Consider the following 23,175-nt stretch of genomic DNA (forward strand, 5'->3'; position numbering starts at 1 on the left):
CTACACAGCATCCTGCATTTCTCCTACCAAGCAATGATGCCAGGTTTTTAATCTAAATATTACACCTTCATCTATTTATATATGACAGCTGTTTCTGGAAATTTCTTTTCACATAGAATTAGTCTGCTGCTTATTTGCTGCACATGCAGCACCCAACATGTACTGATTTCTCATGTGAGGATAAAAGGACCAGATTCTGCTTTAGAAAGCCTAAACCCAAAGAGAAACACAAATGGAAAGAAAGGAAATGGGACATGAAAATCTTAACAGACAATGTGTGAGGGCAGGCACAGACATGAGGGACCAAGTGTCATATGGGACAAGAGGCCAAGACAAGACCTTGGCAGGGAAGGAGAATGCTAGAGGAATGATTGAGGAAGAGGCAGGTGGGAGACAGGTAATAAATGCTCTGCAGTTTTAACTCCTCAAATAGCAACTGTGCTTTCAGCAAGACATGAATTGACAGCAACCTCACAGTGACTTTGCAAGTAAAAGATAACTTTTTAATTAATTGCGCAGTGAATGAAAGATAAATAAGTGCTTCTTTCTATAATGATGATGTGTGTTTGGTAGTGCTGTCCTGCTGTCTAAATAAAGGGAAGGCAGAGTGTTGTGGTGCTCTGGCAGTGCTACCGGAATTGGATTATCTCCCTTCCTCCACTTGGCATCACAGAACAGTCACTCTTAATTGTACCTTCTATCTGATTATCAACTGATTCTGATCATGCTCCATCTCTTCCCTTATGTGCTTTTCATCTTCTGCATTGCTTCTTTGTAATTGCAACTGACCTGCCTCAAGGTCCCAAATTATTTCCTATCGTCTTTGAGTGCAACAGATAGTTTGGGGGATTTTGGTGGCTCCACCCATCATAGTGCTGCTCACCTCTTGCCTGAAACTGACTTTGTTGCAATCCAGCACTGGCCAAGAGCAGAAGCAGTTCCTACAGGCACTGGTGATAGCGGATGAGGTTTCTGAGCCAGCATGACCTTCATGTGGTGGCAGTCTTCAAACAGCTGGGCAGGCCCAACAGCAAAGTTACTGCGAGCTAAGGGATGAGAATCATTGCCCTGCCTGTCCTCAACACGGCAAATACAAAAATGTAGTGGTGGCTGCCAGCCTACAGATGTTACTTGAAACAATGATTTTGAATTGTGGTCCAGAGGTTCTGGCATAGTGTAAGCAGTGCATGCCACAGGTTATGAAATCCACTCTTAAGAAATGCTTCATATATGCAGTTAGTGTCTTCTGAAAACCCTCACATCAACTCTCCACACAGCCAGACAGGAATCGCCTTAACGTCATTGAAGTAAATACATTTCTCTTTTAAAATCCTAGGAGACAGACAGCTCTTCTTGCCAGGAAAATCATTAGAACATCACTTGGAGTCTGGAGCTGAGTAAAGGAATAAATGAAAGAGATAATAAATCCCTCTATTCATATTACAGATCATGAAAGGGGGAAAACTGGCAAGCATCTGCCGTGTAAGAAACTGGTGTGGAAGTTGGGAAACAAGCAAGAAAGACTGGAGCAAGACTTCTCCAGAGGAGCAAAAATACCTCAAATCCCTAAGTACTGCCAGTATGCTACACAAATAGACAGCAAATACTCAGTGGAAATAAAATTAATATTGCTTATTAGATCACTAAATACCCTGTGGCAGCCAGCTTTGAGTTGCAGTGCTGAGTACAGCAATGCCAGAAATTTCAGACAGAGAAACTGAATACCAAGTCTGTATTGCTGCTATCAATTACTTTGCTTTCATTTATAAATAATGCTGGCTTGCTTAGGTTGCCAGTTAGGAGCTCTAGGGCTATCTGGGGCGATATCTCATTCCTTTAGAAAACCTTAGTTTAATACATTATATGCTCTAAAGGGCGTCACTGAAGAAAGAGGCTCCAAGGCCTCAAAGCCAGAATCAGCTGCACGGAAAAAATTAGTCTTCATCCTGTATCAGAAGAAACCTGAGATCTTCCTCCCTTTTCCCTGGGTGAAAACAGACACCTACCTCCCAGAATGCCAGTCACTGAGAAGCTGAGCTCACATGTGGAAATGCTCTGGTCTCTTGGACCCTGGTTGCAGGCTCACGTTGACTGAACAGAGAAAGCAAAGCCATGCATTTTAAGAGGCCTGACATCCCCCCTGGGAGGAGCCCTCAGGGATAGGACTACATGGCACATCAGCCCCTACAGGCCTGCCTGCACTATGTAGGGGTTGAGGGCTGGTGGGCTTGGGTTAGGTGAGATAAACAAAGTACAGGGATTTGCATGTGCAGCTACAAATGAAACTCCTCCATGCAGCCGATTTGCCTGTGGAAACCTGGGAGAGATTTGGCTCCTTTGAAATTGATGTCCCACTAAGTGATATGCCTACCATTCTTTTGCACTCCAAAACCGACATCAGAGGCACCAAACACATGTTTTTTAAAAGTCTCTGTGTAATGAATAATTGTTAGGCCCTTTTCTTTTGCAGGTTATTAGCTGGTATTTGGATAACACATCTGTTAATACAACATCTGAAGGTCTAGACCAGTGTGATAACTCTGTCTTCAATGCAGAGATGTTCTTCCACTCCTTTAAGTGGAATTTGCTTGGGAAGGCTCTGATTTTAACCAATGAATGCATGGAGGTTTCTTAAATGAAGTTATTTTTCCCCTTTTTGTTCTCTCCAGGGGATTTTTATGCTTGATTCTCCTGAGGCTAGAACTTATGCAGTTGTGCTGCCTAACAATCCCCTGTAAGAACACTTGAACCCAGTGGCCAAACGTAATCAGACTTCACAGAGGGCTGGCAGTCTCAAGGTTAACATAGCTGGGGGAAAAAGCAACCGGACAATAAAGGGAAAGGGAGTAAATGCATTCCCTGCAGAAGGGTTTCAAGGAGAGGTCAATCACACTGGGAAGCACCAGAGATGTTATACAGGGAGAGAAACATGGGAAACAGCCACTGCTGACTCGGCTCATCATGGAGCAGCTTGTCCAAGCAGTGTTACCTTCAAAAACCCAGAGGGACCATTCACACAGACACATCAAGTCTGCACGTAGATGAACTTCCTGTCCAGCTTTCCAATCAGCTCACAAACAGATGGGTGTTCTGGAGTAGTTCAGTTCTGCTCAGTTTTCTTTTATCTGCAAAATCAGTTTTGATCTTCTGTGAACAACACAGACAGTGCTCAGAAGGCAACCCTGGCACTGATCCCTACAAAAATCAGTTGCTGACAACCAAGCACTTCCAGAAAAAGAGATATCTAGTAAAAAGTAAGTCAGTTTCCTTCCCCTCTTTTCATGGATTGTGTTTCTCAGTTTATCCCACTATACAGAAGAGGATGGCTTTTCTTCTCTACACAGTCCATACAGCACATGTTGATGAAAAGTGGTGGCATAATGGGTGGTTTCCTGAATAGAAAGCAAATATGCTGATTCGTGTCACAATATTTCATCAATGTCCTGAAAAAATTGTAACTCATCCAGAGAAATCATGGAGGTATAGGAAGGGAGAGGTGAAGTTTCCCATCAGAACCCAGCAAAGTGACACACAGCAGCTGGTGATACCTCCCAGGCATGTTAGTGCTGCTTGCAGGGGGCCCTCCTCCCAGCAGAGAGAAGGCTTTACACTCCCTTATAATGAAAGGACATCTGATAGCCCAGATTGCTTTGCTAGGCAATGTATCATTTATTTATTGGGATTTAATGGGATTGAATATCTGTCTGCCCCTCCTGGATGCATCCTGCTTTCTGCTCTGTACATGACCAATAGGCACCAGTAATAATGCAGTGAGCAGAAACATTGATTTTAGGGGCAGACCTTTCTAAAGCTGGACACTCTGTGCTTCTCCCCACATCCGGAAAGCTACAGCAGAACTGGAAAAGATGCTGTGAAGATGCTTCTGATGCACCAGTGCATCATCAATGAGGATAATCAAAGGTACTGAAAGGCCTCCAACCCAGAAACCAATAAATCCAGGAGGGCTCTTCTGTTTGAAGAGAAGATGAGAGGGGTGGCTTGTGGGAGATCAATAAGAGCATGAATGGCAGAAAGAAAGCCACGGAACAGTTGCCAGCTGTCTCTTCTAATCCAAGCAGCACAGGGCAGCAAGTGATCCTGTCAGGCAGAAGCTTCAAAGGGTAGAAAAATACCTATACACACAATATGCAGATAATTTGCAGGCTGCCTTGGCAGAGACCTTTCGTTTGTAGGCTCCAAGGTCACCTGGGCTCAGAAAGACACAGACCAGGTGAAAAGAGGGTCATCACCACTGGTTCAGATGATGAAAGTGTCTGTCTGGCTGCTTATCCCTTGGAGTCATTTGGGTCCACATCTTATGCCCAGACATGCTGCCTCTCACCCCCAGCCCAGCCTGCAGTGGCTGCTTGAGCTTAGGGATTGAGCAACCAGCTCCAGATCTTCCAACCCCATGGAACATAGTGGGGCTTAATGAGACCAGAGGGGTCCCCTCTTGTTTCTTACTGGAAGAGTGGTCTCAGGATGCAGAGCAGTTCCCTGTCTGGGGGGTGTTAGATCAAGAATCCCCACACGGCTCAGCTGCCTGAGCTGGGGAAAAATCCACTGTGCTGTTATGAGATTTCCTGCAAACCATTGGTACAAAAAAACCCTAAAGGTAATTTGTATGCAAAGTATGTGTGCTGGGAAGACTGTCCCTTCATCCCAGCCTCCAAGCCCCCCTCCTGGCATCCAAAGGACATATGATCATGTTCAGCTCATTTGGCACCCCATACGGGCTCTGGTGACACCTTATATGCCCTGCTCAGGTTGCTCCTCAAATAGTCAGATTGACATTATTTACTGATTGTATTGGCTTGGTTTGGCAACAGGAAAGTCTGCTCAGGATCAGCCCTGAGAGCCAAAAGGGAGGGATGCTGAGAGGCTGTGCTTTCAGTACTGTCCCTGAAAAGCTCTTCCTTCCCCATTCCATATGGCTTCACACTGCTGCTGGAAGCTAGAGAAAGCCACCCTGGTTCCCCCTATCCTTGCTGTACAACACACTCCAAGAAACTCTGCCCAGTCTTTGACAGTGAGCTCACAGCTTACAGTTTCAGAAGCTATCTGCAAATGAATGGAAAAACTGTGGATAAAGTTCCCAAAGAAGGTGTAAGCACATAATATCTTATACTCAGTACTTCACACCTAGCTCCAGAGAAATTCAATTTCCCTAGCTTTAAGACAGTAAAGTCCCCTATGTAGCAGTAAAAGCAGCTTCACTGTAAAAAAAAAGGACTGTACAATTTTTAATAAGTATACAGATATTTTTTCTATTAATCATGTGCTTTCTATGAGGTGACTATTAATTAAGGGTCAAACACACCAGTACCAAAAAGCTGTTTTCTTCTCCCTGTTCTGTGCTGAGGTCACCTGTACAGGCAAGCCCTCGTGTCCAGAAGCAGGTCTGATTTTGCTGGTGGGTTTTCCCACAGCAGCTGTGACTCTCATGTTGAAAAAAATTACCTGGCAAGTTTCTCCATCTGCTTTTCTTCACCCTGAACCTTCTCACTAATGCTGTTGGTCTGGAAGTACAATACCAGGTAACAGATGTGACAGTAGGTTACAACCTGCTATCTCATCCACTCTCACTGTCTAGGAGGAAGGTATACTATATATATATGTGTATACATATATATATATACAGCTGTATTCACCAAGTTACCCCTTAATCCTTCAGATCAGTGCAATTGCACATGTACATCCTTAAAGCACACAGCTTGAAAGCTTCTAACAGCTGCCACACATGCTCAGCTTTTAGTGTCTATTGTGCAGGTATGAGGGGGATCAATGCTGTTCAGGATACTGAGGGAGAGTGAATATTGATTGTCTTGTCTGTCTGGCTGAAATGACATCGATTTATAAATGTACTTGCAGAAATGTTTAGGAAGGTCCAGACACATGTGCATGCATTCCTTGTGGACATAAATAGAGAAGTGATGTCAGCCTAATTCCATAATCCCCTCCCATACCTCCAGCAATATAGAATCCAAACAGCTAGATTTTGGCATTTCAATGGAATGACACCACACAGGAATCAGCAGTGGATGTGTAGGTATACACACAGCTACCTGCTTCTGTCCAGTATAACCAGGGGTTGCAGCAGCTCTGGATGAGTGTTGGTATCTGTAAGTGAGTCCTGCAGTGCACTGTTGGGGATATAAATAGATATTCAACTAGGAACATTCTGGAAACTTCCAAAAATTATTTTAGATTGCTTTCTAAATAAGAAAAAGTTTCAGTGAGCCCACATTTTTCAGGCACTTACACAAGAAAGAGTTTCCATCATAAGCATAGCAAGCATTTTCTCACTTGCTGAGCACAGGCACATCCTCTGTGCAGAGCTTTTGGCAGCTTATGGGGAACATTGCCCACTGAACAACAACGTGTGATGTGAAGATGGTTGCTGTGTCCAGGAACAAGGCCAGCTGCCCCTGTCAGAAGCATCCACTGGCAGCAGCACAAGGCACAGCTGGAGGCAGGCAAAGACCAGTGGGATATGTGGTGGGAGCGAACACTTGGTGACCAGCAGGACCTCTGAGCAGCTGTAAAAGCAGCAGGAAGAAGCAAGGAAGAAGAAGATGAAATGCAGGAGAGAAACAGAGCAACAGAAAGAGAAGTGAAGAGAAAGCATAAGCAACTTCATCAGGCAGCAAAACTGCATTCTTTGCTATCCTCAAGATGCATTGAAAGATTTCCTTCCTCTTTCAAAACTCACCAGCTTCATCCAGGTCTCAGTGCCAGAGTTCAGGGTTCCTGAGCATATGTGTGAAATCAGAAATAATCCACATTTCCCCAATTCTTTTTGGCCACATAGGTGTAACGTGATCATTGTAATCAGGGTGCCTCTTGCTGCAAGGGGGCCCTGGGACGTGTCCCTGTGGCTCTGCACTGCCTGAAGGACAGGCATGTGAGGAAATGCTGCAGCCCCAGCACTGCCCCTACAGCTCCAGTCAGGGCTGCAGGCCAGGTTGCTGCCCCAAAGGTCAGGGGAACCTTCTTTCCATCTACTCAGCAATGGCCAGATACTGCCTCCCCCAGTCCAGCAGCAGAAACACCTCTGTGGAAATGATCCAAAGTCAGGAAAAAGCGCTGATTATGTGCATTGAGGTAAATGGGGTCACTGGGACATAAGCGGGCTTGGAAACAGCCTCAGGTGCAGTAGTTCCGGGAGACTGGAGGGGAGCAGCAAAATACTGTGGAGCTTCAGACCCCAGGCATCCTTTGCAGGAGTAGCTGACAGCCTTTGCACGCACCCAGCTGCATCCCACACACAGCCTTGGAGCCCAGCAGGCAACCACAGTGCTGTGTGTCCCCAAGAGTGCCATGGCCTCAGGTCAGGTCCTGTGACCTCTTCCTGAAAGTCTCATATCATGTTACCCATCCTCAGAGCCACCTGCTAATGATTCGTATATTGACATCTCATTTTGCAATATTGGCATTTACAGTGACTTTGCTGAGTCAAGAAAAAGCAGCTGTTTACAGGGGCACAGAAATCAAAGACCATCAGTGAGCCCTTCTGCCCTGTCCCCTCCACTTAAGAGGGTGCTGCTGTCCTGGGGCCATGGGAAAGAATATCCTGCTCAGCTCTGTTGGCCTGGTGCACTGAATGATGCTATTGTTGTCGCAGCTGAAGAAGGGAGATTGGAATTGAACTTTAGAACATTATGAAAATCTGGCCAGGGAGGAAAGTAAAAATACTAGATAAAATCTGTTTTCTGTGCATGTGTGTTTTAGGGCTGGAAAAACTATTTCTAGAATTATCAAACACAACCCTGTCCGAATAAGTTTTTGATGAGTCTCATGAATGCTCTCTGTGTCCGTGTCATCCTCCCCATCCCACGTAAACCTGCCACATCTCTGTGTGCCTCTGGTTGATTGCAGTATGTATAAACTACTTAAAAAGATAAATTAGGCTCCTTTGTTTAAAAGATGCCCATGAACAATTCTGTGATTTCTCTTTCTGAGAGCTGTCATTATGCAGGTGTCTCTCACTTCACTGAACGCCTTCAGCAAGAAGAGTCCTACCCAGCAGGAGTGGAGGATGAGTGGTGGGGAGAGTGGGATTTTTACTGAACTCTGTGGCATGAGTGTCAAACAGGGTCTTTGAAGCCATTGGGGTAGATTGAAGGCAGAATCGGTTGTTTTCTCTCTTCAGCTGAGGGTTTCAGGTTCGAGTTTGGCTTTCTGGCAATGCTGTAGATCAGAAGCAGGTTCAATGTTTTTGAGGTGGTCAGTGATCTTTGCCATGTACCCTGCCAAACCCACCAATCTTAATACTTATTTCTAGGAAGTAATTAATCTACCTACACATTCACAGCAACTTATAAATGCAATGAATACATCTTTGAGCCAGTATTAGAGCTGAGGTACAGAACAAGTCCTTTATAACAACTGGAATATTTTTGAGACCGAGGCCTGGCATTCACAAGTGTCTCCATAATTTCTGCTTATAGCAGTAGAAAATGCTAAATAGTGGTCTTTCATAAGGGTGACTTGGGCTCATAAGCCTCCTCATCCATTATGGATGCTGATCCCAGGCATTCAGATCAATATAAAGATGCACTGATACTGAAATTCTAATGCATAGCCATATCCTGAAATGTTCCAATCCCAGCAGGATGATAGCTAAACAAACATAAAAGTATTGTAAATGCTCATAACTTGTTTTAGTGAAACACTTAGTTTTATAGTAATTTTTCTATAATTTCTATATAATTTTTCTAATTTCTGGCCTTCCTTTGAATTCAGACAACATTTGAATTAACAGTATCTCCATTAAAACTGTACACCTTGTTTCTCTGAAGACCCATTTTTTAAAGTCCTGTACCTAAGTAGCCAAAAGTAGAAGTATTTAATCTTTAACCATGTACTTTTTAATGCCAGGTTGCTATAGATAAGATTTTCTCAGAATACAGGGTAGCTTAGGCTGGTGGTTTAATGGTTGTACAAGCAGGTACAACACAGAGATAAATTGATACCAAAATCTGCTTGTTCTCAGCCCTTGTCCTCAAATTTCTCTCACTTCCTTTACTCTTGGGGATCTTAGCATTTACAGTCACTCTATCAGGAAAAGTCTCCATCATCTTTTCCCACTTACCAACATTTACTGAAACCAGAGAAATATTTCTGTGCCTGGATGAGGACTGAATGCATTATTTTTGCTGTTTCCTGAATAATTTAGACACCATTTAAAAATGGCCCTTAGCATTAGAAATGCCCCTGCTCTGGAGAAGTGCAGAGTCAGGCTGGCCACGGTCTCTAGAGCTGTGCAGTGACGTGCAGGTCACCACGGACGACCCTGGGGGCTGATCCCCCTGCTCTCCATCCTCATGGGCAGCCCCCAAGGATGCTGTGGTGGCTGCCCACGCCAGCACCCCACTGCTGCTGCTTGTAGGGGTGCAGGACAGCACCACACAGCCCCACTGTCACCCCTGCTGTAGTGAGAGGCAGTGAGAGTTGAGTCTTTGGGGAAAAAAAGAGTTTGGGGTCCTTTATGGCATAGCACCATTCCATATGCTTTTTGATAGCTCAGAATACTTTGTTCAACCAAATATCTTTTTATGCAGCAACAGGAGCCACATCAATAAAAAGAGCATTGGTTTGTTGTAACAAAGCCAGGAGGACAACTGAGCAGCTCCAGGGGGACAAGGACTGTAAAAGGATGTGTGCATGCTAAAGTGAGCTCATTAACAGCCACTGAACGGCCACTGAACGGCCACTGTGATTGTACTGGAAGATAATTCTACACTTTCTAGCCCTTGCTTCCTGATATCAGCCTGGAAAAAACAAAATTATATATACGTATTTAAAAAAATCTGTTAAATATTTATATACTTGATAACTTGATTGTTATCTGTAGTGGAAATAAGGCCTATGGGGATTTATCTCTTAACAAATATGGTATTAATCAGACTGACATCAATGGAGGAATCAGCCATGCATATTTGAGGGATATTTTCAATGAAGTGGGGCATCTGTAAAAGCAGATTTTCCCAGTGGCATTTTAACACCCACAGCTTGAGACAATGCTTTCCACTGGTATTGATTTTTCACCTGCTTGGAGCTGACCTTTCCCTGCACAGTCTGATGCGGAGTGGAGGTGCAAACCAACACAGCCAAAGGCTTTGCAAACCTGCTGTGTGCAGGGAAACCCTGACAGCTCCAGGCTTCCTTACCTTAGTTGGGTTCCTTGTGGTATTGGGCGGGGCAGGAGCTTTTCATGCCTGCTGGGGACCAGGTTCTGAATATGTGACCAAAAAAACAGTTATCTTCTCACCAGGACCTGGCAAGGCTCCACCATGGTCAGGGAGTGTCCACTTTGGCTGACACTAGGTTATATCCCCTAAATACAACTTAATAGGGTTGTGTCACAAAAAAAAAATTAAAAATCCATATGTAATTTTGAGTGGCTCATTCTGAGACATGATGCTACCCAGATGACAAAGCAGTATTCTTCTCTTTAGGCCGGATCCCAAAATAAACTTAAGCCAGCAGGCACATTGCCATGGGTTTTAGAGGATTTGAGGTTGGTGAGGCCACATCTTGAACACCATTCAATTTTGGACAACTTTTTACCCTCAAGCCACAAACAAGCTGGGAGGAGTTCAAAAGACAATGTCAGTAACATAGTTTAAGGCAAGTAGCTTAGGGAGTAAGACTGAAGAGTTATTAAATTATTAATAGCTTGGCTAAGCAGTATCACAACAGTCTTTGAAGTAGGGAGGCATATAGGAAGGAGCAAAAGAGGGGAGGGGAGCCATATCTCACAAGGTGACAGTGCCACAGCAGCCACAGTGAGGTCAGGCTGGGAGAAGTCCAGGCTTGAAGGCTGAGCCACTTGAGGGATGTCTCTGGATGTCCCTGCCTCTGGCTGTCCCTGCCGCCCACAACGCCCCACCACCTTAGCACCCCAAGAAGCAGTGGACAGGGGAATGTAAAATCAAGAAAAAAGTGCAGAGGCTGAAAATGTGTGTATGGTTTTTATGTGTTATTCTTTCCTGTAGCAGCTAGATTTTGAGTAATAATGATTAGAGTATTAAAATTTCATTTATGTTATCAATAAATCCTTGGCTTTACTTGATGAGCATCCCTTTTGTCCACAAACACAATGTTGAGTGTAATAAGAGCTAGGGTGCAGCTTTGCAGATGGGCATTCAGGCTTATTTTCTTGCAACACCACCTGAAACTGTATGGCCTGTGATAGCCTGTGCAGACAGAGATACCCCTTCAGTGGAAGGTGATGAGGTCAAACTGCTGGAAATGTTTCATGGGATGTTTAATGTTCCCAAGGACCCTGTTATTTGCCATCATCTGAAATACACCACAAGCAGTGGTAAGTTGGCCCAAAACAGCAGGCTTTGGCATTAAACCATGTCTGAAAGAAACACCACTGGGCTTTGCTAGGTTTATTTTTGCAGTCAGTTTAGCAGTTTTTCACAGCAGTAATTTCCTTAGGATTGCCAGGAGGCAGAGGGTGAGCAGAGGGATATGGCTAGGCTCATGGTGGGGTCTTGACAAACAAGAGCAGGACAGAAAAGCAGAGAGCAACCAAGCCCTGAAGAGAGGCTGCTTTGCCTTTTCCACTGCCTGACCATGCTGTGCTATCATAAACCCAGCACAGCACTATTGCCAATACCCCTCCTTGCTGTTATTGCTTTCTCTGAGGCTGAAAACAGTGGGAGCATCAGTTCAGTTCAACTCCAAGATGTTTTCCCTGTTTTGCTTCCCTGAATTGCTCAGGCTGCAGATCAGACGTTTTTATTTCAAACACAGAATAACTGTGCTCTCTAGCTTGAAAAAATGCCAGTGTGTTTTCTTCTGTCAAACTGCAAAATACAGGAGAGAGGCAAATGAGAGGGATTATTAGTGAAACACAATTCAGCAAAGGAGAAAACATAACACACACACACACAAAAAAAAAAAAAAAATCACACCTCAAACTCTGAAACTAGATAGAAAGCTGGATGCAAAGAATGGTCCTTCACTGTGCCATGTTGTCTGAAGGACTGGGATTCTCTTAGATACTAAACATCTTTCAGGGGAAATTTTTGCTCTCTCCATGAGAAAGGCAGAGAAAACCTGACATGTCCAGTCACCTTCTGACTTTTTAATACGGAAGACAGACCTGGGACAAAGGCAAAGGCATAAACCTCATTTCTACCATGGAAGGAAGATGAACTTCCAATGCTAGCCTACTGTACAACCCCCAGGTACACGAGGGAGGGAGCCCATGGATCCTCCCCCACATCTTGCTATACCAGGATGGACTCTGCTCCCAGCTGATGCACTCCATGCTGCACACTGGAGCGTCACCCAGGCATCAGAGGATGCACATCTCCTTCAGGAGACAGGCTGAAATCATGGTGCCTGGGGAGGCAGTGCCACGGATCCCCCCTGCAGGCTGAGCCCACCGCAGTGCTGGCAGGGAGGCTGCAGGCAGTGACCTGTCTCTCCTGGTATTCCCCACCACCAGCACCTCCTGCCCAGTCTCCGCAAGAGGGAGGAATCTGTAAGTGCCTTATCGTGAGTAAACAAAGTTAATGTTTTATTAACATTGACACCGAGTTCCCAGTCAGCGCTGGGTGAACTTAGAGCAGCTCAAGCTGGTGTGGCATATAAGGAGCCTGGGATAAAGCCAGGCCTGGAGTGCCAAGGAGTGCTAGCACACAGGTCTGCTCAGGACAACATCTCCGAGGGATAACATCTCAGCCTTTTAGGCACAGTGCTGCAGAAGTGGCCTTCAGGCTTATTACTCTTTTTGCTAATTGTGTAAACCACAGAAAGAGGAAGGGGCTTCACCTCCCTGTTTGAACATATCATTCAGCTACCTCTGGTCACAGCAGTGTGACCCTTGCAAACACATCCTCCATGGTTTGTTTTGGAGCCTCTTGGTCTCCCTGAGCCCAGGCTTTGTCTTGCTGGTGCCTTGGTCAGCAAGAGAGAAAAAGTGCAATGGATCCTGCCTAGCCCTGCCCACCACCATGCCTGGGGGGAAGCCAGGCCAAGTCTCACCTCCAGCCTTGTGCCACTCCAGGCTCCTGAGCAACCTTCCCTCTCTCCTGTGTGACCTTCCCTCTCCGCTGTCCTTCCCTTTGCTGGCCAGCCCAAGGTCAGTGGTGCAGGCAATTAAAAACAGCCAAGGAAAGCAAACATTAGTCCCTCTCCGAGCAGTTTGGGGTACATTAAGCACAACAAAAGACTCTGGGTCAAGGGATTGGCACTGCAATGGGACCAGGGCTGGCTGCTGTGGCCACAAGGCCAGGGCACTGTGGCAGGGATGGACACTGATGGACAGTCCTGCAGGGACAGGGGAGGAAAGGGGGCACTGGATGAATCCTAATGGATTATAAAGCAAGAATGAGCTTAGACCAGCCCTCCTGTGGGGCCATGAAGAGTTGCCCACTGGTCAGTAACCAGTGTCCTGACAAATTACTGCAGTGTGCAGGAGCCCTTCAACAGAGCCCATGGAATAGCAATAGCTCCATCCTATTGATAGACCCCTTCAGGCAGGCAGCATTCATTTTCACTCATGCACAAACTTTCCAGGAGAATCCTAGATTTGTCACAGCTGCACATGGATGCTGCCCATGGCTCAGCCATGCCAAGCATCTGGCAATTCACCAAGTTCCAAGTCAGCTTGTTTGTAAGGTGGTGGAAAATACACAGGTTCCCAATGGGAAACTTCTACACTCAGAACTCCTGTACTTATGAAGGTTCTGCCCTTGATGGCCCTTTTCTCTTCATGGTCTTCATTGCTGCAAAACAGGAGGAGGGAGAGGGGACCAGGCCATGAAGGAGACATGGCTTGGGAGCAGGCTGTACACATACACAGCATGCAGCACACAGCCCAGTGTCCCCTCCAAGCCCCTCATGCCGCCACTTGGATCTCACTGAAGACATATTTAATATTTTTGCATGCATTCCCAGGTCTGTGTCTTGGAAGAGGGGAGGACAACTCATCAGGGACTTTTGTGATATGAAACAGGGGAGATCTATTGCATGCTCAGGGACAAGTGGTAATGGCCTTAAGCTGAAGGAGAGCAGATGCAGATCAGATGCTAGGAAGAAATTATTTGCTGTGAAGGTGGTGAGACAATGAAACTGATTGCCCAGAGAAGCTGTGGGAGTGTTTGAGGCCAGGTCAGATGGATCTCTGAGCAAGACTAGTGGACATGTCCCTGTCCATGGCAAGGTGGGTGGAAATAAATAATCTTTATGGTCCCTTCCCACCCAAACCATTATGTGATTCTGAGCTGGGCTGTGTCCCAGTGTCAGTACTGGCCCCTCAGGGATGCCACTCCATACTGGTTGCAGCTGGATGTCCACGTGCTGAGTGCTGCACTGTGGTTCCAGCTGTGGTCCAGTTGCCATCTATCCCCCTGCTCTTCCCAAGCCAAAGCACAGCTCCCCACCTGGCTGCTGTGTCACCAACTCTGCTGAGGTCAAACTGGGTGATGTGGAATTGGAAAGCCTCCATGTTTGCTGACCAGTCCACTTGTCTTACAGACTGGTGGATATGGTGCACCCTTAGTAAATCCCAACCACCTTGTCTTCCATCTGCTCGCAAAGAGCTCCCGAAAGGAGTTGCATATTTAACAAGTAATTACTTATTTTGTAACCATCCACCCTGCAATACCCTATGTCCCAACAAATGGCTATACATTGTAGTAGGAGAACTGTATCTACTACTTGCAGGTTACTCAGAAAAAAAAGGGAAAAAAAGAAAACCCAGAAAGAAACAAGTCCTCCATTGCTTTATCTGCCCTGATAACAGCTATCACACAGAGCATATCGCAAACCCTACGGGCACCTGGCAAAATGCGTAACTCTGCTGACCTGCTAAGGCAGTCAAGAGAAAGGAGAAGGGCATTTGATAGGAACAAACTTTCCCTTGCCAGCGCTATCAACACCCTTTATAAAGGTTGATAGTGGTGAGCAGGGGCTTTCATTGGCACAGGAAGCAATCTCGGTGACCTTCAGTGGAAAAGAAGGTATAAAACCCAAAGTGTTTTTCTTGGTCGGCTGTCTGGGCGCTGGTTGAATTTCTTAGTTTCCACGGAAGACACATTTTTGGGAACTTTTCTGAGAAAATGGCAACTTTAAATGAGAAGAAGACCTGCAGTGAACGTATGGCAGATTTCCGTCGTTTTGTCTGGAATCCAGAAACAAAGCTCTTCATGGGAAGGTCTTTAATTAACTGGGGTAGGTTTTCACGTGCAAGATTCTTCTCCTCCTTCTGGTATACTTAAAAACTGTGGTGGGGGGACACAATGTAGATGTGTTGAAGCCAGCAGTTCTCTGTGTGCTTCTAAGCCACTTTTTGGGCAGCTCTATAAGCTGGATCAAGTAGACTGAAACATTGATCCTGCATTAGAACATGTAGTTCCAGCAAAAGTATTACTTCAAAGTGGTTTTGAACCAAATATTTCAAAAGGAGAAAAATTAACACATTAACAGGAAACTTATTAGTAGCTATGGGTGATGGTTACAGGGTGTTTTTGACATTGTTAATGAAAAGGGGGTTCAGGTACATGGAGAAATTTGCTTAATCTGTGAGTTTGTCCAATTCTTTGGAAACAAGTGTTGTTTTTCTGAAATTCCTTTCCGAATTATTGTCTGCTCAGTAGATCTTGTTTCTTAACACTGCATGCTAGCATGTATTTCATACCAGCATGTATTTCATGCCAACATGTATTTCATACTAGCAGATATTTCATACCAGCATGTATTTTATACTAGCAAGTGTTTCAGCTGAGCCTCCCTTCCCACAGCCAAACTTGGGTTTACAATGATGATCTGTATTATGATCTACATTCTGGAAAAGGCAGCCAGGACCATTGTAAGGAAGATCCATACTCTTCCCACAGACTGTAGGAGTAGCTGCAAGTTTCCAGGTGATTTTTTCCTGCCTGTGCATGTAGTTTATTGGCCACTCCTAAAACCAGAATTTTACAGATGATGCAACCGGAATGTGAGCCTTTCCAGTTGGTAGAGAAGAAGGTGATACAAGGCACCTATGATTACAAGTAGAGGTTTCTAATAGCACCCCTCTGAAACAAACACTGATACAGCACCAGCCATGTGTAAGACACTTTATGCACATACAGACAGAAACACAACATTAATCTTGTATTATCTCACAGCAGAATAAAGTAGCAAGATGGCACATTTTGCTGTTGGTGATTTCAGCTGTAAAAGGCAGTGAAATTATACAGGTCTAAAACCAACATGCCTGAAGTATTGTCATCTGTCATCCAAATAACACAAGGAGCAACTTGGGTTTGTCAAAGAAACACCTCATCATCTCTGTTGCTTAGTCCATGTGTAATAAGCAGATAAATGGTCTTAATATGTGAAATCACTTCAAGACGCCACATAACCTTTAAGCTTTAAATAATCTGAGCTCAGCACCAACTCCTCCAAAAATCCTTGTAGAACTATACAATTGTTTTCTAGATTAATATTTTTTGAGTGTAGAGAAAATACTCCAAAGCACCTGTCCCTTTACAGGGAGAACTTCCCTGGGGACAAGGGTGGAAAGGCGACAGCAGCTGCTGCCAGGATCATCCTGGCTGCAGAGAGAGCACTGCACAGCCTTGCTCAAGATTTGAAATTCTGCTCTTATTCTTTTCCACAGTGTGGATCAGCCTCTACTACCTGGCTTTCTACGTGGTGATGTCTGGGCTGTTCGCCCTCTCCATTTATTCTTTAATGAGGACCATTAATCCCTACGAGCCGGATTACCAAGACCAGCTGAAATCCCCAGGTACTGCCAGGGTCCCTCGGCAGCTGCTTAGGGCTGGGCTGGGCTGAGAGGCACTGGCAGAGCCCAGGGCTGAGGGGAGACCAATGTGGAATACATCAGCTCAATTCTGCCCAGATGATCCCTGCAAAGTTTAACTCTGCCTGAAAACACTTTCAGGCTTAAAAAAAAATAATCTGGCACATTTATTTACATATTGATACATGGATATACTTATATATCCATATATTTATGAACATATAATATGAAAAATGAATATATATATATTATATATATATATATATATATATGTATTATATATATACACACATTCATTTCATCTTGCTATTGGGATGATCAGTGCCTGCCAGTAGCAGGTCACCTTCTCTCCCCATGGGCAGGGATCAGTTCCTGGGGAAGTCCTTGGTTCTACTCCAAACCCCCAGGCACCACAGAGGGCTTTGGAGTGCCCAGCAAGATGTAGAGGCGATGGGGTGAGCAGCCTGCGGTGGGTATTTCCATGCTTGCCAGCACCATGGGAAGTCCCTGGGAGAAAAGGAATACCTTGCCAGCAGGATGTGCTGTGCCAGTACTCAAGAATGCAAAAATAAAATGAAGATGTGGGATTAGGAATTCAGATTTGTGGGACATGAAATGAGATAGGGGAGATGATCAGAGACCACAAATGCATACTGCTAAAACTTCACACCCCAATGCCTTGTTTCCACAATGGGAGGGGAAAAAAATTGCCCTAAAAATTATTCTGTCAGATGCTTTTGTATTTTGAAATTTCCACTCCCAGTATTTAGCAAGTTTGGTGTTTGCTGGGAAAATAATTCCTGTGACATATTATGTGTGGCTTTTTCAAAAGCTGCTTCTCATGCTGCTGTATGATCTGTTTCTTTAACCCAACGTGACTGTTACTGCTAAGAAGTCCTGGGGAAATCCAGTGCAATTGCTAGAATGATTTTAAAAGCTGTTCTTGTAACAGCACGTGAAAAGAAAATAATTCAGCAGCAGCACAGGCTTTAGGGTTTTGGTTGAACAACTCACTGCTGAAGTAGTTTCTGAACATGGTTAAATCCTCCCCAAAAAGGCTGGAGGATTTTATACACTTAGAATGAGTCTTGATGCAGCATAATTGGTACTGTCAATTTAAATAAACAAATTGTGCCTGGCACCTCTCCTCTGCTCTGTCTTCCCCTTTCTTCCTCCTGAAGGTGTAACCTTACGGCCGGATGTTTATGGGGATAGAGGACTACAAATTTATTACAACGTATCGGACAACAAAACCTGGGAAGGTTTAGTGACAACTCTTCACACTTTTCTGACAGGTAAAAATGAAGTTTCTTGCATAATACTGAACAAAGGTGCTGCCTTATTTCCAATATTACATCTGAGGACCTTAAGTCAGTGCTTCCATTTTACATTTGTCCTTCTCAAATCACAGATTTTGAGTCAAAGCGCATCTTCTGAAAGGAATGAGCAAATCACCTAATGAATCTATAAATCAAACACATCTATTAAAATCCAGGCTCTGCTTTAGGGCTTTTATTTTGTTTAATCCTAAACAGCCTTAATAAAATAGACCAATAGAAAATCTGAAGGAAGAGGGAGGACAAAAGGTCTTCAAAATTAGTCTCATCTAAATTAATCTAATTAATTTGTCTATGGCTACAAACATCAAAGTGCCATAATATATCCCATAAAGCATGGCGTCTTCAGGGAATACAGTCAAAGTAGGTTATGTTCTCCATTGGCCTGTTCATGTCTTAGCATGTTTACATTCCTATTGAGCCTTAATATAATAATTCTTCATGTTTCTCACACACATATTGAGAAAAAAATTATATTTGAGATTGACTTTATATGATGCTGTCAACACAAACTGCCAGTCTTAATTCGATCTCTTTTATTTTGCTTTGCTTGGATATTAAAAAAAAAAAAAAAAAACACCAAAAACCACAACAAAACTGAACCAAACCCCTAAGCAGTTTAAACTTTCCTTGCTCCATCTAATCCCAACTTCACTTGAAGTACAGTCTCCCATGACAGAATCTCCAGCCTGATGTTGTGATGTACAATTTGCATATGAAAAGCTTCAGAGGGGATTTTTTTTCTTTCTTCCTTCACACATCTAGCATATACACCAGCTGCTCAGCATCTGAACATCAACTGCACCAATAATACCTACTTCATCCAGGACACCTTTGATGGCCCAAATAAAACAAAACTTTCCTGCAAATTCACCTCAGACATGCTTCAAAACTGCTCTGGCATCACAGATCCATCTTTTGGGTATCCAGAAGGAAAACCCTGTTTTATCATAAAAATGAACCGGGTAAGTACAAGTTCAAGGTGCTGAGCAGAAAAAATTAAGAGTAGTTTGAGCTGGGGAGCTGCTGTGTCTCTGCTACCATGGGTTCTAAACTTTGCTTTCTACTGGGAACCAAAAATACCACGCTGTTCCCTGACAGACCACTCGAGTTACCAGGGAAATCCTCAGACTTTTTCACCATTCCTACGAAAGTAACATAGGGCAGGGATCTCTGAACTGACTCTCTACATCTTAGATTAGTTTAGTTCAGATTGTGCCTCTGTAGGGCTCTCATCCCACAAACTAGCACAGAAAAGTTTCCTCCTGCAGCACCACACAGCCCTGTGCCTTCAGCTGAGACACCAGGACGTGACAGTAACTGATGTGGCTTCAGAGAGACAATATCTTATTTCTCCAGGTGGCAAAGAAAAGCTTTAGAAGAACCTATAAAACCAAAATTCAAATCTGGTGGATATTTTTCCCAGGGAAAACCACCAACATATTTTTTGGAAAGGAATAAAGGGAATTTTCAATGCTTTCATTTTTTTCAGGATATAGACAAAGGCATAAGCACTTTATATTTCTTTTTGGGTGAAATTTTGAGCCTTCTGATTCCGTTTCAGTAGAAACTGAAGAGCTCAAGTTTCCTTCCAGTTTCTGATACACAAAACCACTGTATTTTTTGTATGGCTTGCACCTTAGGCATTTCCAAAAATCTGTGCAAGCCCTAACCGAGAGGGGAGCTGCACCCTGACTCTGGCTGGTGAAACAAGCATTTTCCAGAAATGCCTTCTTTAGCAAGACTGGGTGCCATGCCCAGCAGGGAAAAGACGTGGATAGTGACCAGGGGGCTTCACCTCCTTTACTTTTGCCTCTCCAGGATGCAACCACACTAGTTTTGTAGCATCGAACCAACCCAAGGATATTTCTGCCAAAACCAAGGTTTTCTAAGAAGTTAAGATCAAAAGCATGGATATTCAGCTTTTCCTTTACTGACACACAATTAACTGCTTTAAGAGACCCTGGCTGCAAGGGCAGGTGGTATATAGGGTGGGTAAATGAGCTGGACTCAGAGGAGGTGCAGTGCTACTTGTTCTGGCCAGGTCGAGCCTGTCAGAAGTGCTCATTCCAGGTAAAGCTGAGTCCTACTTCCTAAATATCCAGCCACAACAGCTTCTCACCTACATGTATTAGATTATTTGTTGGAGCTAGTCTTACACAGGGACATATTAAACATCCTTTGAAGCCCAGCTCTCAAATAATTGATTGCCCAGTTTTATCTCAAAACAATTTCCAAGATGACCAAAGGTGTTTTCTTTTTCAGATCATCAAGTTTTACCCTGGCAATGGCACTGCACCAAGGGTGAACTGCACATATGTGGTAAGGGTATGAGGGCTGGGTCTCACACATGGCAAGCTCTGCAGCTTTGAGAGCAAGCAAGTGCACTAGTGAGCAGAAAAAAACCCTTGCAGCTCTATAAATCAGATCCCAAATACTTGGAATATGCTCAGTTCTGTGCCAGTTCTTGCACCAGCTGACATGCTAAGGAAAAAACCTCCAAGTCTGCTTTATTTTACATCACCTGAAAATTCGCATTTTCGGGCTGCAGAGAACATTTGCCATTTGCTTTCAGCTCCCTGTAGTGCCGCTCACACCTCAGCAGCTCCAACTCACTGAATTCCCAGCTGCTATCCAGGACACCTGCCTGCTTTTCTTGGCAATAGTAACAGCGGGAGATTCCCACTTTTATTTGAAGAATAAGACTGGTGCTAAACAGCCTGCTGAATTTGAGCTTTAACACACGCTTAGCAGCCCTGAAACTCTTGCCTGGGGCTGGCCAGTGATTTCCTCACCACGGAGCTTCTTCCTCTGGTTGTACACACAGGGTGAGGAGTCTCGCCCGCTGGACGTGGACTACTACCCTGTGAATGGCACCTTCAACCTGCACTACTTCCCCTACTACGGGAAAAAGGCCCAGGTGGGTGCTTCTGTACTTAACTTCTCTTTCTGTCAGGTGAAACACATGGAGCGCCTTCGCAATCCTATGAGAACCTGAGAGGCTATTTTCAAACTGGTAGAGTAAAATTTAAGTATTTTCTTTTTAATTTTTTTTTAATTTTTTTTTATTTCTCATCCTAGCCCAGCTACAGCAATCCCTTGGTAGCTGTGAAATTTCTCAACATTACAAGGAATGTAGAGCTTAGAATAGTCTGCAAAATCATTGGAGCTGGAATTACATTCAATGTTCATGATCCGTATGAAGGCAAAGTGGAATTTAAACTGAAAATAGAAGACTGAGCAGCAACAGAGACACTTCTGGAAAATGCATGAACAGTAAACTTAACTATTATCACACTCATCGATATTTATTTTCTCACTATGGTTCCCGTATAAATTACAGTGCAAAGAGACATTTTATACTGCAAGATGGCCTATAGAGCTAAAAATCAAGATCCTGCCCTTGGTGTGTAAAGATGAAGATTTTCTCAATGTACATAGCTTAATATTTCAAGGCTACAGGATGCTGCTGCCTTCATGCAAATAATTGTACAAAATAAGTTTCCCCCATAGGGTTCAGCTGTGCCTTCAAAGAACACAAGTACAGACTCAAACAATCATTTTCGGTCACTTTTCAAACCATAATAAATAATTGATGTAAGATAGTAAATCTTGGTTATTGAGAAATTAGATAGCTTGAAAGGAAATCAATACTTGAAAATACTAGCAAGTAATTAAATTTTCAATCTCTCTTGTATAGGATATTTAAAAATGTATTAAAATGATCTGTATCCCAATGCATTGGCTTTTTTCAATAGTCAGCTGAGCCAGATTTTTTTAGCTGAAAAATCAATGACTGCAAAAGAAGTAAACTTGAAATCTGTCCTCTAGCTCACAGATTTCACTGTACCACTTACCTCTATGTATATAACCTAATAAAAATTACTGGTAAGACTGTAACATCCAGTTACATCCAGGAAACTGTTCATTTAACTAGAGGCTGTAATTTGTTGGGTTTTTGTTTGTTTGGTGTTTTGTTGTTGTTTAGTGTTTGTTGTTTTTGTGGTTTTATTTGTTTTATCCAGTAGAATAGCCCCTTATTGTAATTATCGACTTTGTGTTACTTGAAGTAATCTGGAAGATGCTGAAATAACACTAAATCTTTAAGTGAATCTAAACTTTGAGAAGCCCAACTTTATCTCATATAATACAAAGAGACAGAATTGCTGTGTCTGTACAGTAGGTTTATGTTACCTGAAGCCCAGGATGCCCCAGCCAGAAAATAAACACTGCACACAAAAAAAACCCAAAAAACCAAACAAAACAAAACAAAACAAAAAAACACCCCAAAAAAAACCCCACCAAAACCTTCAAGAGCAGAAATCATTTTACACCTTCACTGCCTGGACATTTCAGAAAGCAGGAAGATGTAACAGATTACCTCCTGTACCACAGGAACATTCAGCCAGCCAGCTTGTAGACAGAATCCAGTTGGAGGGGAATATTTCATCTTCAAAGCCACAAATGATATTTGAGCCTTTCTTAGAAAAATTCTGCATTTCAAAAACAGTAAGAAAATGCTTCCTCATATAAAAACTTTTTTCCCCTGGCCTTTTCTGTTTCAATTTTTACAGTGCGGCTTTGCCTTTCTTCTGAGAGACAATGGAAATCAATTTTATGTCCTTTTTGGAACACAGGTCTCCCCCTGAGCATCTTTCCAAAATGACATGGAAAACAATAAAATACTTTTGACAACAAAACAGTAACTCATGTTCAAGACGGGTTAAATGTTGTCTACAAACAGAACATTTAAGTATTTCCAAGAAAACCAAGAACCCTTCCCTTGATGCTCTAACAAGGGCAGACTCTCTGCTTGACTGTTTTTAGCATCTACAGCTTGCACTCAGCTGGGCAATGCAGTGGCACAAGGTCACAGTCCAGTCAGCCCTACAGCCACAGCACAGGAATATGCTGAACAAATTCCCTATGGATTGTGTGCCTGCAAAGCTACAGCTTCAGAGCAACAGCCTAGGCCAGCTTCACACAAAGTCCTGTGACGGGATAAATGGAGAAAGGGAAGTGTCCCTGTGTTGACCAAACGATGATTTGTTCTGAAATCAA

General features: G+C 43.7%; 1 protein-coding gene across 1 annotated transcript; it reads left to right on the forward strand.

Annotated features, from left to right (window-relative positions):
* The first annotated feature begins 15,086 nt into the window (after nt 1–15,086).
* On the forward strand, nt 15,087–21,354 carry ATP4B (ATPase H+/K+ transporting subunit beta). Its single transcript, XM_041465747.1, has 7 exons — nt 15,087–15,198; nt 16,634–16,762; nt 17,959–18,072; nt 18,880–19,079; nt 20,380–20,442; nt 20,942–21,034; nt 21,196–21,354. The coding sequence occupies exons 1-7, from the start codon at nt 15,087–15,089 to the stop codon at nt 21,352–21,354; spliced, it is 870 nt and encodes a 289-aa protein (XP_041321681.1).
* Nucleotides 21,355–23,175: the final 1,821 nt, after the last annotated feature.

The sequence above is a fragment of the Pyrgilauda ruficollis genome, unplaced genomic scaffold (genome assembly GCF_017590135.1).
Source record: "Pyrgilauda ruficollis isolate IOZ18807 unplaced genomic scaffold, ASM1759013v1 scaffold190, whole genome shotgun sequence".
Taxonomy (NCBI): Eukaryota; Metazoa; Chordata; class Aves; order Passeriformes; family Passeridae; genus Pyrgilauda; species Pyrgilauda ruficollis.